This window comes from Stegodyphus dumicola, chromosome 4 (genome assembly GCF_044657685.1).
Source record: "Stegodyphus dumicola isolate Sdum_Otavi_A_Nest chromosome 4, ASM4465768v1".
NCBI lineage: Eukaryota > Metazoa > Arthropoda > Arachnida > Araneae > Eresidae > Stegodyphus > Stegodyphus dumicola.
The window spans coordinates 182881991-182901796 of NC_140771.1; the positions used below are offsets into that span (position 1 = coordinate 182881991).

General features: G+C 30.2%; 1 protein-coding gene across 3 annotated transcripts in view; it reads left to right on the forward strand.

Moving 5' to 3' along the window:
• LOC118199645 (QRFP-like peptide receptor) overlaps nt 1–13930 on the forward strand; it is a 475922-nt gene extending 461992 nt beyond the window's left edge. The window contains exons 7-8 of one of the 3 annotated variants that reach the window (XR_015040838.1): nt 2087–2387; nt 3585–3722. Coding sequence is in view for 2 of the 3 variants with exons in the window: in XM_085815858.1 (XP_085671984.1) it covers nt 3585–3805 (221 nt within the window). In the remaining variant the exon portion in view is untranslated. Of the gene's footprint in view, nt 1–2086; nt 2388–3584 lie in introns of all 3 variants that reach the window. The other 2 variants (XM_085815859.1, XM_085815858.1) reach the window with 2 other exon arrangements.
• Nucleotides 13931–19806: the final 5876 nt, after the last annotated feature.

The following is a 19806-nucleotide window of genomic DNA, read 5'->3' on the forward strand; positions in this document are numbered from 1 at the left end:
TGTTATGTCCTTATTATTCTTTGCGTCTGATATCTTGAATGAACTTAAAAATAAATCATAGATTATGAACTGTGAACTGATAACTTAATCTAACTGTGTGTGCATATATATATATATATATATATAAATTAGCCCGTGATTTTCGCGAAGAAGCTAATTTTAAACAGATCCATATATGTTAAACAAGTGAGGTAATTCAAGATGAAAGATAAACACTGAAAGAATAATTTATAGTAAAATTTAAAACTAAGAAAAAAGTGAAGTTATTGTTAAACGTTCATCTATGCAGTTTTTCGAGCATCCATCAAAGTTTGAGCTTGAAATGCTTAAAGACCTACAACTAATTATAATCCGTTATTAGGTTTTTCAAAAATCCCTCTGGGCAATTATTCCGGGTATCCGTCAGAGCTTAAGCTCGGAATACTTGAAGACTTGTATCCAATTATAACCCATTATTGATTGTCCGAAAATTCCGCTGAGCAATTTTTGGACATCCATTAAAGTTTAAGCTCAGAATACTCTATTACTTGTGCCCGAATCTAACACATTGATGCCAAAATAAACGCCAAAGTAAAGCTTCTGTTGTGCCTAATTTTGAGTTACTTAAAATTTTTCAAATCGGTCTATGAACTGGTGGGCTCATTTAAGTGACAATCATATTATAAAAGATGTCACATAATGATTTTAGATGTTATTCAGGTCTGATGAATATGATTTTACATATTATTAATGATCGGTAGAATATACTTTTATACATTAGAACTGATGCAGTAAGTAATAACTGTAATGCTTGACTTTGTCGACTACTCACTGAAAATTATTGTATCTGAATTCGATTCTCTAAGACTTTAATTTTGTGCAATTTTCTTTCTGCTTTTAAGTCTGCCCTACGTAAATTTGATATATGAGTTTCTGCAACATCGATTCCCTCGTAAACTCTTATTGTTTACTTATTGTTACTCTTATTGTTGATTAAATCTACCATCAAACAGAATGTTATGTTAAGCTTTTTAATCAAAAATACCGTTAAAAATAATGTGTAGCTAAAGTGATATATTTGCAGATAAGCAACTGATGCTTTATTCTGATATATTGATAATTTTGACTGTTGCCTAATTCTGTAGATACAAAATTATAATTAATTGAAATAAATTAATAACTTTAAAATGCATTATGAGCGGAATTTCAGACTTCTGCAGTAAGTACCATAGGTATCACTTCTCGGCCTCTTGGGCTAAGATCAAAGTGTAGTAGTTCCATACGTGGGTTTACTGGATCTTATCTTTGCTTTTCTGAAAAATTCATTATTTTGTATATTTTCTCTGTTCACTGACAAAGAAAGCTGTCGATCTTCCCGATAGGGATGATGAAGTATATGAACAAAACAGAAAATGCAGATTGTGGAATTTCGATCTTATCTTTGCTTTTCTGAAAAATTCATTATTTTGTATATTTTCTCCGTTCACTTACAAAGAAAGCTGTCGATCTTCCCGACAGGGATGATGAAGTATATGAACAAAACAGAAAATGCAGATTGTGGAATTTCGCAATCGTCCATTATTTCCAGAACGCCCTAAATATTTGTAGCTACGGACTGGAAAATGTAGCGTGAGTTATGAGGTCATTCGACGATAAGGCATTTTCCTAGAAAGTGGCATGCGTATGTGAATGATATATACTGCTTCATGAAGAGCACGTTGTCTCTGTTGATCATAGAATGCTGCAGACGACTCAGATACAATACGTATGTCAGTCTATGGCTACAAATATTACGGATGCGTATGTCATTACTAGTGTGTATTATAAGCACCTTGTTCTGATGTTGCGAACGACTGCAAAACGCCATCCACTTTGCACCTACAGTTTTGTTCACATGCTTTATCCTCATTAAGATTTTCGAAACTGTTGTCTTTGGGAAATCCGATAGCTTCCTTTTCAATATTAAATGAAAAAATAATTTCCTATTTTCCGTGAAATATTTACGTAATTCTAAGATTACCAGTTTTCTATCAAGAATTATCAACTAGTCATACAGATGATAATTTTTAAAAAATGCTAGTTTGTCATTATTCTTTTCTCTTTCCAGGTGCTGATAATAATTCAAGAATAACAAATACCGACAAACATCCAAATATATTTGTTAAGTCATTCCGAAGTATGACTACTCTCCTTTCTTCTTATCGAAGTCGGACGAATGATTATTTTAATCGTCGTAAAACGAAAGTGCCTACATACCAAGCGGAACTTGTGACGGCTACTGAAGTATAAGATTGCATTAACTGAAACACTTTTATGGTAGATAATTTGTTTTAGTAACTTCATATGCTTAGTAGAGGCGCTCTTGGTATTTTTCTTTCTCGCTAGGGTTTCAGAACCCTTAGGTATAGGTAAGGCTTTGCTTATAATTTCTTATTTCCACAGTGGTGAGCTCTTGGTGAGTTTTCTGCTTCAGATGCTTTTGGGTTTCTTCTTGCATGTGTGGTGACGGGTTGCGCAGAGCTTTAGCATGATTTGGTATTTTTGGTATAAGTTTGCTTTATTCATAAGTTTGAAATGGGTTTTCATGTTATTCTTCTATTATAAGTAGTCAATAGTTTTCAACTACATTGCCTAGAAATTTTTATTTTCAGGTTTTTTTTTTTTTTTTTTTTTTTTTTTTTTTTTCTTTTGTGTGTGTGTGTGTGTGTCTGTATTTAAGCAACTGATCGGACAATTTTTTGTGTATCTCCATGTACGCTGCTGGAAAAAAATTAATTGCAATGCAAGGATATGACACATATGAAGAATTCAAATTTTCTATTTCATGCGTTAATTCAGAAATTCTGTAATTATTTGAAATTTCGTAATCTATAACTTGCTGCATAATTTTTTTAAAGGCAAATGTCTTTTAATATTAAAATTGTACTTAAATGCGTTTACAGCTTCATGAATTTTCCTCATCTAAATACAAACACCAAGGTAAAAGCAGGAATATTCTGTATGATTTCGCATTAAAATAGCATTGTAAAACAGGTTGGTGTAAATATATCTCGTAAAATTTGTGTACGAATTTCTTTCAGCATTTTACTAGCTTTAAATAACCGCAACGTGTCCATATTTTCTCTTTAGTAATGGTAATAAGTTAACATTCAATTATATGAGGATAGTTTAATAGGTATGGTGCTAATAAAAGATAGAGTTCTTCTGTACATAACTGATGTCAAGCAAATATTTTTATTTGTTTTCTTGCTGCTCTGGAGATAAAAATGAACACTTCAAATATACCTATTTTATAGAAGACTTTATACTGTACTTTTATCATAAACATCATACTTCTTTTATTCTGCGTTTCTGGTACTACTACATAGAATAAGCTCACAAAGCCCTTTTCTCAGATATATTATATTATATGTTAGCCAGAGTTTTAGATTGCCCAGGTTTATTTTTCTACGGATCAGTATATATGAATTGCCGTTCTAGACATTTACTTCGGTAACCTACGAGATATTTCATAAGGTATAGGAACTGATTTTATTTATTTTCAGGCCTGTAATACTGCATATTTGTTCACATGACATTTACTACGATATTTTGTTCTTTTGCAGTTCGATCTAGACTGACATTCACGACTGGGTTGAACTCCAGCCCGTCGCGTTTAACGTCACGGACACTGAATGGCGCCAACAAAACACCATCACAGAAGTCTTCAATGAATATCGAAATGAAAAATGCTGTATTTCATGCCAAAGATGGAGAAATATCGCCAAATATGAAAGACACTTGTGTTTCAATTGCGGATGTAAAAGGAGGCGTAGAGCTGACATAAGCGTCGTATTCTGAACTTTGTTTTGAATGCTGAAGTCAAGGTTCTTCATCAGAAGACTACACAACTATACTGCTGATCACACTTTATGCTTATATGTTTAGCCATTTTGTTGTCTGGTACTAATACTGTATCAAACGAGCTTTTTAGCATGTATATGAGCTTTACGTAGTTGCATTATAAATGTATGTGCAGACTGTAAAAGTAATATGTTCTATAAATATCAGTGGTTTAATAAGCTTCTTATGAATAAAAGCGCAGTTTCAACGCATCTGAGTATTTCAAGCCTAGGTGAAGTACAAAATAATGGGAGTATTACAGAATAAATCTCTAAATCTCCCATTTTTGAAACATTTTATCTCGTAGATATGTTTAAGTACCCAAATTTGTTTCAAATTCTATTCATTAAAGTACTGTGTCTTTTAACTTCTATGGATGTGAATAAATGTTATCTCCAGTCCCCCAAACTGAAATTTTTATGCAATCTGAATTACAATTTATATCATCAATCTAACACTGAGGAATTTTAGTTCTAATTATCCACATTAAGCAAAATAATGCAATAAGACAACTAGGATAATTATATTAGATTTTCTCCATTTTTACAAGCTATACAGCTAGTTACGAATTGCTCAGGTATTCTTAGATGAGCAAAATGTATCAAACATTATGTATACTCATCTTGCTTTCGAAAGATCTCGTTGTCAATCGTAGCTTATTATCAAAATTAGTTTACATTAAAACTGATTCTATTATAATAAAGTTGACCAATTTAACTTAGTAAATTATGAGAAGAAATGTGACATAATAATGGAAATTAAATTTCCAAAACCTGCAAGTTTTTCCTCCATTTATTTTGAAAAACTGTTTGTTAATTCTAAGAAATAAAATATATTACTATGGTGTTCTGTAGTTTATTAGTTCAGTAGCTTTATTAATTAGCATATATTGCAAAAGCCTGCAGAATTATTTGTTACAGATAGTAAAAAAGAGCATAAATTTATTAATCTACTTGCTTCATTTTTTACATTACAGCAGCATTATATTATTTAGTTAAATATCTAGCAGTTTAACTATCACTTTTTAAGGCATTTCTCAGTACTTTAATATGCAGGAATAAATTCGTACTGTGGGAAACTATGAGATTTTTCTACATAAATTTATCATCATTTTGATCAAAATTGCTCTCAGAAGATTATACAATTTTGATTTATTATACAAACATGATTTGTTTTCCAACCCAGCTTTTGATTCAGCAAGATAGATCTTAATTTAAAGATTATAAGTTTAAGATCTGATTTAAATTCTCGATTTACTAATTACGCTTAACTTGTCGTATTTTAGATCTGTTTTTTAAGAATATTTTTAGACTATAATTTTTTGAATGTAATTGTCTTAATTTATTTAGCTGACCCTAAGCTTTCGTCTTTATAAAAATAATCTGGATTAATTTTCTTTTTTATTAGTATTTCACTACTTTTTGAGAGTTTTTTCTTCCTGTCATTTATACCTCTATGCGAAACATGTCTATGAAAGACTTTATCTTATATTTGGACCAGGGATTCTGAACCTTTTTCTTGCATCGACCCCGTTATGGTCTTCTTCTCCGATCCTTTTACACTTTCTTCTATGATGCACGGCGTACAACATAATCATAGTACAAATAACTGCACATAAATAAATTAAAGATAACAGTTGGACTAAGAGTGCGAGCAAAAGTTTGAGGAAAAAATGTTTACCAGAGATTTGTGTATTATTATTTTTATATTATCATTTCTTTTAATTATTGAAGCAGAAACAAGTGTTCAGAAACAAAATTGCATATTCTGATGGCAGAGAATTTCGATTTTAATTAATTCAGATATTTCGCAGTTCAGCGGTTTTAACAGCCATGCTGGCACATTCAAATTTTTAATGCCTTGAGCATTAGAATGTTTTAAATTTTACAACCGGTTTGTACATAACAATATATCTTATGAGGAAGTTTTGCGTTCTTCATACTTTTTTTTTGGTTGTGTTTTCTTGCGTTCCGCGTTTTCACTTTTGCATTGTACTTTTGCATAAAAAAATTGTATATTTAAGAAACGTATTGTTGATTTTTAAAGTGTATAAAATCTGTGTATTTTTTCTTATATTTATTTATATGATTTCTTCCTTATTGCAGGGTATAGTTTATATGAATAAACAATTAATTATCACTTTTAAAATATCCATAATGTTTGTTTGAAATCGATGGAAAGTTCACTATTTTGATGCTGACAGTAAAACAGAAGGAACTAATAAAAATTTATTTTGAACTTCCCAATGCAACTGTTTAACAAGCTGTTTAAAGAATCCAAACACCATTAATTTTGGGGCTATATTCTAGTAATTGAATATTTGAAAATAAGTGAGATTTCATCACTTTGAATTGCTTGCTTATTGCTAAGAAGTGTATTATTACTAAATCTACTGTCAACATTTTCTGCATAGGACAATATTAAACCTAAGCAAAAATCATATGACAATGCTCTAGTATGTTATGAAACATTTTTACGTTAATAAGCTCGCAATGAGAAATAGAATAACGCGTATTTCACTAAATTAACACTAATGATAAAGTCTTTAACGGATTGTGAAAAGCTCTTTATGCTAAGTCTCTTATGCTTATGTCAATTTGATGTCTACTTTTTTTTATACTGAAAACGAACGCAAAATTAAATCAAATGTCTCAAGTAGCAAATGCTATTTTCCAATTGACTTTAAGATACTTTGCAGTTACTATTGCTTGTATAAATCTTCTCTGTTTATACTTCAAATGTTGCCAGTTAGATGTTTAACCCATCTACTCTTATCTTAATACAATTATAAGTAGTAAGAGTAATTAATGCCTTTAAGGAATAGGAAAGATCAACACATGTTAAAGGGCTAAGAATAAACTTTTATTCACGTATCGAAGAAACTCCTTTACATATATCTAAAATAGATAATAATCTTTGCTTCAGTAGCAATTGTACTAATTTTTCATTCGAAAGTTTAAAAACAATGTGATAAATCTATCGAATAAAAATGGTGCTATTGTTAGAAAATACATATCAATGTAGAAAGATTCTGTAATACACTCACCTCATATTTAAACAAGTCACCTCCAATTTTATTTTTGATGCATGAACTGTGAAAGATATATTCAAAATATGTAAATAGAAATACATAAAATTTATGAATATGCTAAAAATCTCAATAAACAAATACTCGTAATTTATTTACGATATAGTTTTATAATATGCTTTTATTTTATTATTGTAGAAATATACATGATACATCATGTATTAAATATAAATATTACAGTTTTATTTTGTTTCAATTACTTATTTCATTTCTCACAATTTTGTATCTTACGTAAGCACATTCATCATACTCTCTAGCCTACTTGAGTTCTAATGCATGAAACATTTCTTAACTTACTGTAAGGAATGAATTTAACTAACTTCTGTCTTTCTAGAAGTTATAAAATTATTTTATTTCTGAATAAGTAAAATTACTTTTATTTGCCTTTCTGTTTTTATATTTAAGAGTTATTAATTTATAAACAAACTGAGAACAACTCAAATTTAATTAAAATTTTAAAAACAAAGATTTGTATTGCATGGTATTTTTTCTCAATTGCGAAATAATTTTTTAATGAGATTTAGTCGGTATTTTATGAATGACATTTTGCCAAATGTTACCTGCTTTAAATTAATATTCATCTAATCATATGCTGTATCAATGTTTAATTCAGTATAGAATTTAATATTCTTAATATTGACGAAGCATAAAAATATAAGAACTTTATCTTACATATCTATCCTTTCGGAAGGTTTTTAAAATTATTAAAAAATAAAATAATTTCTAATTAATCAAATAATTTCTAATTAATAAAATAATTTCTAGATGCATATCAAGTGCGTTTCTTAGAAATACTGAACTTTTCTTTCTTAATTTTTTTTAACCTTTTAATTTTCTTTCTTTTTATTTTTGAAGCCTTTTTTTTTTTTTTTTTTTTTCTATTTCTTTAAATCTTTACTTCACTTTTAATTTTTTCTTTAAGACATCTAGACTTCGAGTAACAGAGAATTTCAAATAAATGCATAAAAAAATTTTAAATTGTATACTGAATGGAGAACAAAACCTGAAATTATTAATTCCTCAAATCAAAATGGCAATAATTAATTATGCTGTAAGAATGGAAAATTTTAATATTTCTGTTTTATTTACCAAAGTAGTTGTAACAGTTAGTCTTGAAATTTCAGAACAATATAGGTGGATGCATTTCTGTATAATATACCCATTTTTAAGGTAATGATAGCCATAAACACTCATTTGATATACAAGTTTACTTGCTAAATTTTAAATAAAGTATCTTTGTCCAATTTGTTTGTTAAAAGTTTAAAAATTAGTTCTTCAAGAAATTCAGCTTTCTTAATAATATTCTAAAATTTAAGAAAAGAAAAAAAAAGGTTTTTCATTGGCTAATATCGTCAAAAAAATACAACATTAATAAATTTCAGTATAATAAAAACATAAACTCTGTTGCAATATGAGGAAATATTCGACTTATTAAACTCAAGAAATTTTTATTTTTATCATATTTAACTCACTTATGTATTTAAATAATAATGGAACCCATATTTGTAGAGAACTAGAAACTCTAAAGAAAATATGTAAATTTTGTTCAGACTTCATAGCATCGATCGACATTCTATATATTTAGGTATATATTAAACTATTTCAAATATTTTTAGGCAATATATGTTTAATAGTTCATTAACTTTTGTAAAGGTAAATTCAATACTTAAAATTTAGCTGAATATTGTTGAATAAAATATTAAATACTATCATATTTTTAAAGGAACCTGTGTTGAAAGTAAAAGAGAATGGTTTTTATGATTAATAAGAAAATCGTTAGGACTCTGTAATTAGTACTATCAGTGTGTCGCCCTATATATACACTAAATGTGCGTATAAATGTTTTAATGTAAGTGTGTGTTATACGTGTAAGTTAAATACGTGCAAGTGTGTGTTAAGTATCTTAATATTAATGTTACTATACTTTAACTACTATGTCTTAACATTAATTTCTATTCTGTGTTTAATAATATTAAGGTATTTTCAAAATCATTTAATCAATTTTGTATACGCATTACCAAGCACATTTTAAAAATTAATTGCATATTCTTCTGTACGTGTTCTTTATAAAAGAAATTCATTTTGTAAAATTCTTTTATTTTTTAGTGTTAATAATTTATCCATTCTCTCCCTTTTTGGTACTTTTTCATTTTGCCGATGCAGGCGATAAATTCGCCAATAATGGTACAACCGATGCCAAACGGAATATCCTCGCTGGTAACCTTTTACTCCTCATTTTCAAAACAAGTCGCAGATCAAATTGTTCAGATTGTTCTTATCAAATTGATTGTTTCTTTCAATACTGGCATACAATTAATTACCTATAATTTTTACCACATTGTTCAATTTTATGCCCTAAGGCCATTCGCGGGCGGTAATTAAGTCAATTAGGATGCAATCACGCCACTCAGCTAATGGAGAAAATATAGAAAAAGCAAAGTCAAAGGTTAAATTCATCAATTCTAATGAAAATGCATTAGCGAAGTAAAGCAGTGCGGTTTTACATAATTTCTGAGTAAGCTATTCTTACGAATTGAAATAATTTTTGCATTTAAACTTGTATTCCTTCGGGTCACGTGATATGAACCGACGAATTAGGATGTTGTATCATGAAGCATAGTAAATTCTTAAATTAATGTCTTTTTGCAGATTTATTGTTTGTATTTATTGGGTTTTTTACAAAATTTTAAGCGACATTAAAATGTTTATACCTTCAAAATAAATAATTCTTAGAACTAACATTTGTCATTATTTTTTATGTGTATACTATGTATTGTCGCCAATAAATTTTGCTTGGCAAGATTTGCGCCGGCGAAACGGAAAAGTATCCACTTTTTTCCTTACTTAACTAAAATATCTGCAGTCAACTCTCGATTAACCGGGAAAATATTAACAGAATTTTAGACTTAAATTTGCTTATTTCAGAGCAAGAAAATTATTATCATAAATCATCAAAGTAGAACAAAACAGTCGATGAAAATAAAAAAAAAATAAAAAATAAAAAATAAAAAATTACCGTGAGTAACGACCGTGATAGCAGATGATGCCGTTGTGTTTGAGAGTTACTTTTATCCGAAACAAAACATCAACAATCCAGAAAATGAATACCCTTTGTTCAAATATCTTCTAAATATTATTCTTCAGTGTCATTTGCAGCTATTTTGTATGTTTATTGTTCCGTCATCTTTAGCGTGATCTTTTGGCTTTGATAACTGATTAAATTTACTTAAATTAATTTATTTCTTCCATTAAATGTACGTAATTTGTAAATAGTATTTTTTTATCAATTATAGTATTTGTATTCTTCTCTACATCGTACTCGGTGTTACCCCGGTTACTAGAGAACTGACTTTACTATTAAGACCCGTTTCGCTTAAAAGTAAGTTAAGTTGCATTAAAGTTAATAAAATGCTTTTCACTTGAATATGTTATAAAGCAATAAACTGTACCAAAGAAAAAGTTATTTTTTAGAAACACATATTCTTCAACTTAATTCCATCATCTATATGTCGTTTTTATTGTCCTCTTTAATTTAAATACCTTAAAATGCTTCTTTTAAATTAAAATATTTTATCATTATATTTTCAGCATTTTAAATGATGCTAAATCAGAAAAATTTTGCGTTATTCTGCTTGAATAATATAATTTTAAAAGAAAATAAATGATGTTTTTAAAGGAGAAAGATTAAATTAAATTCTTCTCTCAGTGAAGAAGAATATCTTTAACAGAAACAGTTAATTCCCATTTCTTAATGTTAATAGGGTGTGTAAGCTTTATATTTCTCTACAACAGAATATTTTTAAGACATATTACGTAGATTTCTGTTATATACCAAGTATTTAGGTGCCAATAATGCTATCAAATACCTTACGTGCATTTGACTATTTTTATATTATTAATGATATCTTATAAATGCATTCGTCTCTTTTCCATTTTCATTAATAGATTTATAATGCATATCCTAATGCAGTAAAGTCCGATAATCCGGTATCAAACGGTTCGGCATACTCGATAATTCAGCGCCCTTTTCATCAGCAGTTCTGCCTTCAAATGATGCTACCACCGTATCATTCTATAATATTCGAAAAGACTCGGCAATTGCTTATCTCTTTGCCATTTTCAATTAGTCTTTAGTCAAAAAAAAAAACGGTTTAATGTATCACTTTCTTTTTTATCTTTACTTAGAATGCTTTCAGAACTTGTTAAAAAAAATATTGATAAAAGTGCAAAACGGTAACGCGACTTTCACAATTCACCAGAATCTGAGTGCTAGTAATATTAAGTGATCGATAATAATCGATATAATTATACATATAATAATCGATTGCAAAAAAATGGATCTTCTATGATTCATGAGAGCTCAAAGCAAAAAGAAAAACTGAAAAATTTCCTATCACAGTCTGCTCCTTCTAAAAGTACCGATGCTCGGCAAATACTAAAGAACTAGTGGATAATGGAAAAATGCTCGATCAACTGGTTAATGTGAAAACACGAGCGGCATTAATGAAGCAAATATACAGTTTAACTTTATTTGGAAAGATTTCATGTACTGATAATAATGATAATTCCAAAGCTAAAGCTGATTAAATATAATTAAACTACAAATGTATTTATTTTCTAGTAAATTTTAGTCAAAAAATGTATTAAAAAATGTTAGTTATTAAATGTATTAGAAGAACTGTTATGTACAGTTTTTTCATTCCTTAATATATTCAATAAAACTAAAAATATCCTTTTGTAGCATTATAAAATTTTAGAATATTCCCGTATCGCCGAAGGTTTTAACGTATCGGATTATCAGACTTTCACTGATTCGAGTCGAAAGCAGCAGTTAAATGCCAATAATAGGGTTTTAATTGAGTCTTTGCTTTGAAATGCATCTAGAAATGGTGTGATGCAAACAAAAATATATATTTATTTTTCTTTCTAGAGGACATATATGTCAGTCAGAGTAATTCAGTAAAATGTGTTCCAAATGATAACATATCTGAAATCCCAAAATCGCTTATATTATATACGAAAAGAAAGTATTTGAAGATACAAGTGTTAAATACGTAAAGTTTGAATTTGAATATCATGTTTCTCTATGATATGCTTGCATATTTTATAAGATATTAACCATTTTACATAATATAAAAACATTACACAGTCATGTGAAAAAGAAGTAAAATGTACAAAATGTATTTCAAACAAATTTTGTAATTGCAAAATATTTTTCCCCTGAAATTTTCAGCAAATTTAGCTTCAAAAAAGCTTACTTAATTTTCATTTTTTTCGCAGATGTTCTGATGCCTATTGAACGCATTTACCGCAAATAACAGCTTAAATTCATGCATAAAATAACGAAGGAAAAGTTTAATTATAAGAAAGGATTTCGTTAAATTTGCAAAAACGTACATTTTATTTTGATATTACTTATCTCTTTAATTACTTCACACACATAATTTCATTCAAGGTGAATCCACGGAGAATTTTTCTGATCAATAAAAAAATTCCACCTATGATTCGAAATAAAAGTAATATAACAAGATTATAATATTTTGCATTATTAAGTCAGACAAAAAGATTGGGATTTTTTTGAAACTTTAAGAAGAATGTTCGGATAAAATGCTACACTTTTATCATTATCATCTTTCTCATATTTCATAAAATATTTAGATGATTAGTCAGATTTATGCTAAGAAACACATTAGAAATGAATTATTATTAATTACAAGCAAGGGAATAAATAGAATTATTAGTCTAAAAATAGCTTTTGTGGTGTGGATTTCAAATTTTGAAATAAATACTAAAATATTTTACTCATAGCATCTCGATCATGTTTTGTAGTTTAGTCGTTTATAGAATATTCATTAAGCGTATGCGAACATTTTTAGGACATTGTATTACATTATGTATAGAAAATTGCTATTTTATTTTGTCAAAAATTTAAAAACTCGTATTAGATTAACAGTTACTTACTTGATTATAACGTTATTGCATTAACTATTGATCAACCAGAAAGTGCTGTTTCTGTTCTCACTAAAATATTTTTTTTTTCATATTGACTAACAGAAAACATTTTTTGCCTTTTATATTGCTGCATATATTCTATTCTTTTTTTATGTAAATGAAACAATTTATTTTCACAAACTAACTGCCATTAATTTTTTTCTAAAACACAACATTTCTTAAAACTCTTAATGTGTCCAGAAATATTTCGGTGTCTTCTTATTTCATTGCATGCTTTAACACAAGAAACATGTTTAAAGGATTTTATATCCAAATCTGAAGGTTATTTGTTTGGTATATATTCCACATTTGCATAGATGTATAACTTTTGTGTTATATGAACCTGACTATTTTAATTCACAATGTACCAGAATTTATATGTAATAAGCTATAAATATCATCTTATATAACATTTAGTTTTTATGTTAAGAATTTGTAGATGTTCCTGTAATTATTGCATTATGAGATTCTTTGTGAGCTTTAGAAGGAGATATACATTTTAATATTATTCCACTGGCAGATCTGAATATTAATATAAAAATTGGATTTGTTTATTGAAATAAATCGATAACCATTTGTGTTCCAAGGTTTCATTTTTTTACCAAGATTTGTTCCAAGATTTCATTTTTAATGTAGTTTATCTTTTATTAATATTTCTATTTTATGAATGGAACATAATCAATTAACAAAATCTTTGCTGTATGTTATCTGTTATTTGAAAACTCAGCCACTCAAAATCTAGCAGATATAAAACTGTAGCATTTTGATGTAGCACTGTAATTTAACGTCAAGAAATAAATTTTAAGTGCACAAATTTATGTACATGTGATTTGTAAAATGTTATTTGTATGATCATCATATTTGAATCACATAAGAGAAATGTTAACACCTTATTATGTATATCAGCACTGTGTATGTATATTATTATAACACTTATCGTATATATTCGTATTCACCTTTGTATGTGAAATAAAAAGGTTATATAAATTATTTCAGATTGCATTATCACTGTCATTTTTAATAAAAACTAAGGAAAATACGAGATAATTTCACTTTTATATAATCAGTATAAAAACCATTTCCTACAGAGAAAATGAAACAAAAGCCTAGAAAAACATTTCTGTTCGAAAATGACGATGGAATGTTATATGAAGTAATGATGCTTTTATAGAATCGTGATTTAAATTTCCAAGAGTTAAATATGAATATAATAGCTTATATTATTTTTAGATGATTTAAAAACCTTGTTAGATAAAATTTCCTGAAATACCAACTTTCTCGGTGGTTCCAGTTAGATAAATTTAATTCGTAATTAAGTGAATATTTAGCGGATTTAGACGAAACAGTACTAGGTATTCTATGACATAAATTAGAACTTAAACTTTAAAAGATTAGTTTACAAGCAGTGATAAAGGATTTTAGACAAGTATAGTAAATGAGTTAATTTATTACAATGTTATTAGAAAGAAAGAAAAACAAAGTGCAGTTAGCCATCATAAATACTATAAACGGAAACTTCTTGAATATAAATTCATGAAATCGTCAGAGTATTATTTCAGTCTTTAATTTTCAACAAAATCTTTTAACGATTCAATCTCAACAATATATTCTGTTTTATATTTCAAGCTGTCTTGCCGAAGTTCCACTAGCATGTCATAAGTTAGACGGCAAGAATCATCAAGTCTTGAATTAATAAATTCGTCAAGGCACGTTTTAAGCTGAACGTTGCTGATGGATGAAACGCTTTAAGACTTCCAACCAAAACATGTGATACTCTGAAACGTTATATCAGTAGAATACTGTAGCTGTAGTAAAACGTCCGAACCAAACTCTCGAATAGCAATTTACTCAAGACTGCTGGCGAGGAGTCAATCATTCTTCTGGAGAAGTACACCATGTCACAGCCCATGTGTTTTTCAGCTTGATACAGTCCTCAAATTTCAATACATTCAGATACCGAGCCCAAACAGTTACCAAATGTAATACTAGAACGATTTCTTCAAAAAAAAAAAAAAAAAAAAAAAAAAGATCAGTTTGTAAGGAAAGGCTTTCTTCACCTGAAACAATACACGAGCTGGATTATTTCTTAAGATCTAGATTTATTAAATATGCAGTATATGTCAATATGTTAAGTTCAGTTTTGCATACGCGTAAGAAATTCAGAATGCTATTTTCAATGAAATTTTTATGTCCTCTGAATAATAATGTAGATATGCGATGCGGATTAATAAAAAACAGCAAATGGACGGTATTAAAATGCGATTTTATTTTTAAGCCAAAAAAGAGTTGTGTTGCGAATTCACCTAATATAAATAGAACATCTATTCTCGACTACAAAGGAGGAGTAGTCACATGATTGACTTAATCAATCTGCGTTCGCAATAGCAGCTTCATCTACAAAGTTAAATTTAATAATAACATACCGCGACCCTTGACGCACTACAAGAGCTTCAAAGGAAAATACAAGATAACCTGAAAAGTTGTAAGAAAATACTGGTGACAAAGTATAAAGAAAAGCTGTAAATAATCCAACTTAACAGTGTAAAAAAGGCTAATGTTCTAAAGAGTTAAAAGTTCATAGTGTTTGACATGCTAAGGACAGAGCTTAACAATAGGTCTTTTAATTTTTCCATCGACAGTTCATATATCCCCAACTCGAACTTTGTTATCCGATCCTGGACATACACGAATTATTCTACGCAGTTTCCATTGAAGAGGAGATATGTTTATATCCTTAATCAGTACTAAGTCGTGGACAGACATATTTTCGTGAGATTTCTTCCACTTATTTCGATGTTGTAACTCAAGCAGATATTCTGGACTCCATTTCCTCCAAACGTTTTGGAAAATTAGTTGTCTCAGTTTCCATCGATGAACAATATTTTTCGATTCTTCAAAATTTTCTACGGGCAATGATGTGAGACATAAACCAATGAGTAAGTGTCCAGGTGTGATAACACTAATGTGATTGGATCTTCAGATTGTGGAGACAAAGGCTTCGAATTCATACAGGCCTCAATCTGAGTTACCAAGGTTGTGAATTCGGCATAAATCAAGATCGCTGCTCCCATTGATCTTCGAAGATGATACTTCATAGATTTTACAGAAGATTCCCAAAGTCCTCCAAAATGTGGCGCGGCTGGAGAAATGAAATTCCATTTAACATTTTCTGAAGTCAGGAAAGCATGGAGATGTTCATTTTCTGACATAACAAAGAGCCTTACGCATTTCCTTGCTAGCACCCTTGAAGTTCGTCCCGAAGTCACTAAATATTTCCTTTGGTTTTCCTGTCCTGGATAAAAGCCGTTTTAATGCTTCCACACAAGCTTTAGAAGAAAGATCTTCGACAACGTCAAGATGAACTGCTCGAGTGGTAAAACAGACAAAAATGCAAACATAACACTTGAAAGCCTTTTGACCACGGCCTGCTATGTGTTTTATCATGAATGGGTCGGTAAAATCCATCCCAACTTGAAACAAAACTCGTGAAGCTGTAACTGTAGATGATGGTAGGTCAGCCATCATTTGTTTTGCAACTTGGGCACGATGTCTACAACAAACAACACAATTCTTAATAATTTTTCTTATTTTAGATCTAGCAGAGGCAATCCAAAACCTTTGTCTTATTATAGAAAGAAACAGTAGAGGAGGTGCATGCAAATACATTTCGTAATAATGTCTAATGACGAGCTTAGAAATAAAATGTTTTTGAGGAATGAGCATAGGATGTTTTTGAGTTTCCAAAATTTTTGAATTCCTTAATCGACCTCCAACACGAATAATTTCTCTTTCATCATGGAATGGACTTAAGGAAAGTATTCGATTTCACATAATTTCCACTCTTTAAACTTGATATTTCGTCAGGAAATTCAGAACGTTGTAAAATTCTTATTATCGTACAACTCGCATTATTAAGTTCTTCACTGACAAGAAATCCTGTTTTCTGCGCTTTAAACAATTTTTGATAAATCGTAAACAATAAGCAACGATACAGCATAATTTTATCCAAGATGAAAGTTTGCAAAGAAACGAGTCATCATCAATTTTAACTAAATTAGAAATAACGTATTTCCTTTCTTCCTTGGCTACTTCTTGACTGTCCAGTTCCATCTGTTCATCCAATATAGATTCCGGATTAAAATTCTGTAACCAGGAAGGTCCATTGAACCATTGATCACATTCAATCAATTCATCAGGTTGTAATCCTCAGTACCATAATCAGCAGGATTATTTTTCCCTTGAACGTGATTCCATTTCATCTCAGGAATGGCAGTTTGAATTTTCGTAACTCGATTGGCTACGAAAGGAAGCCATCTGCGTGATTTAGATGCAATCCAAAATAAAGTGATAGTAGAATCTGACTATGCAAAACAATTACTAGCAGGAACATTCAAGCATTTCATCATTATCTTAAGTAGATTTGCTAGCAATAGTGCAGAACATAGTTCTAGTCGTGGTAAAGATTGCGCTTTAAGTGGTGCAACTCTTTTTTTTTTTTTTTTTTTTTTTTTTTTTTGCACATATCAATGATACCTTACTTTCTTCTTCAGGAAACGATTTATCATAAATAACTGCACAATACGACTTCTCAGATGAATCACAAAAGGCATGTAACTCCAGCTTGCAATGATTATCAATTAAATCATTCTAGGAATTTTTAAATTGCTAAGCGAATTTAACTCTCCCTGAAAACGAGTCCAGATGGTCGATTGTTGTGGATTAAGAGTTTCATCCCAATCTAACTTTCAGTCCACAAGTCTTGAAGAAATATTTTTGCAAAAATAATAACTAGGGCTAACCAGCCTAAGGGGTCAAAAATTCTGCCAACTTCTGACAGCACACTCCTTTTGGTGACAACTAAAATTACAGAAGGTAGAATGTTAAAATTAAATGTGTCACTTTGGGGATGCCAGTTTATTCCTAACACCTTTCTTGATTGTTCCTTGAAAATGTTTAAATTCCTTAATGTTTAACTGAAATGCATTTTCTCTGAGTTCTTGTGGTATTCCTTCTAACACATCAGGCATGTTAGATGACCATTTCCGAAGCATGAAGCCTCCTCTACGCATAAGATTATATATGTCATGTATTAAAATTTTGGCAGCAGTTCTTGATGCAGCATCTGTTAAAACATCATCCAAATAAAAATCATATTTGATAACTTCAAAAGCCCTTGTAAAATCTCCTTGTTCATCTAAAACTAACTGGAGAAGAAAACGGGTTGATAAAAGAGGTGCAGGGAAAGTTCCATATGTCACCGTTAGTATTCCATATTCTTGAATTGGTTCATTCACATGATTTCTCCAAAGAATGATCTGAAAATTCGTATCTTCTTGATACACACGAATTTGTCTATACATTTTTTCTATATCCGCACAGATAGCAACAGCATATGTTTTAAATCGGATGATAATGTCCAACAACTCTGGTTGAATTCTAGGACCTACGCGTTTGGTCATTAAGTGAATATCCACTAGATGTTTTAGCTGATGCGTCAAATACAACCCTTAATTTAGTGCTAGTGCTTGATGGTTTAAATACTGGGTGATGAGGTAGATAATAGACTATTGGAGGGACAGGTTCAGAATCAGGTATGACTTCCATATGTTGCAAATGCAAATATTCATCAAGTTATATAGATCGGGTTTTTTCACGAATCTATTTTCCAAAATAAAAACCTTGTCAAAGCTTGTAGACACATTAGGTTAATTGGAAAAGCCGGAGAGATGAAAAATTAGCAACCGCCTTTGCCGGGAATCGAACCAAGGACCTCTGGAATACCGTCTCAGCGTGCAGAACCACTACAAAACGAAGGCACGCTAGGAAGGTGGAAGAAATACCTTATATATTCACCTTTTTAAAGGGCGACTGGGGTTTTCAAGGGACCCAATCGCCGAATCCTGGGTGTAGAGAATTGTCATCCAATACCCTTTTAGTTCGGGCGCCACTGTAGAGATATTAGGTACTTTTGGAAGCAGGCAAGATGTAAAATGAGCAATCGCCTTCGCCGGGAATTGAACCACGGACCTCTGGAATACCGGCCCGGCGTGCAGAACCACTAGACCACGAAGGCTCGCTAGGAAAGAGGGAGAAATACCTTATAAGCTAATTCCCTTGAATCTCCTAATTCTGATGGCGATTTCTTGAATGGTAATCTTACTACATATCTACCTGAGTTGTCTCTCATGAAAAGTTTTAAAATGTTCCTCACACCTTACCTCGGATTTTGACAGAACAGTTTCTTCCAGAACTGTTTCTAGAGTCCAAAATTTCTTAACTAATTCCTCAGTAGTTAACTCTAAATTATTTAATGATATGCAAGAGTTCACATAAGAATTAACTAACGCTGTTCCTGAAATGATCCAACCTAATTTTGAACGAAAAGCTGTTGGAAGTTCTTGGTTTCGTTTAATTGGTTCACCCAAAACAAGTCACATGAAAACATTGACTCCTAGAAGAATATCTATTGGAGCAGATTCATAAAATGTAGGATCTGCCAAAATCAGATCATTGAAAGAGTTCACAATATTTGATGGTAATGATACGTGTGATAAGTTTCCGCAAATCTTGTCTATAACTAAAACAAAAGTTGTAAAGGAAGGTTCCGAACCAAAGTGAGGGGAAAAAGTAATCTCCAATTCTCCATTTGTTTGAGATCTTGTTGATCCTAGGCACGATATCTGGATCCTTGCTGTTTTTCTATCCAGACGAAGTTTTGAAAGACAACTCTCAGTAATGAAGTTTGCCTGTGAGCCAGAATCCAACAAGGCTCGACACTGTACGAAATTCCCTAGTGCGTCACGAACTTAAACTGCAACAGTGCACAACAAAACTTCCTTGTTTATAGTTCCACTATTCACAAAATT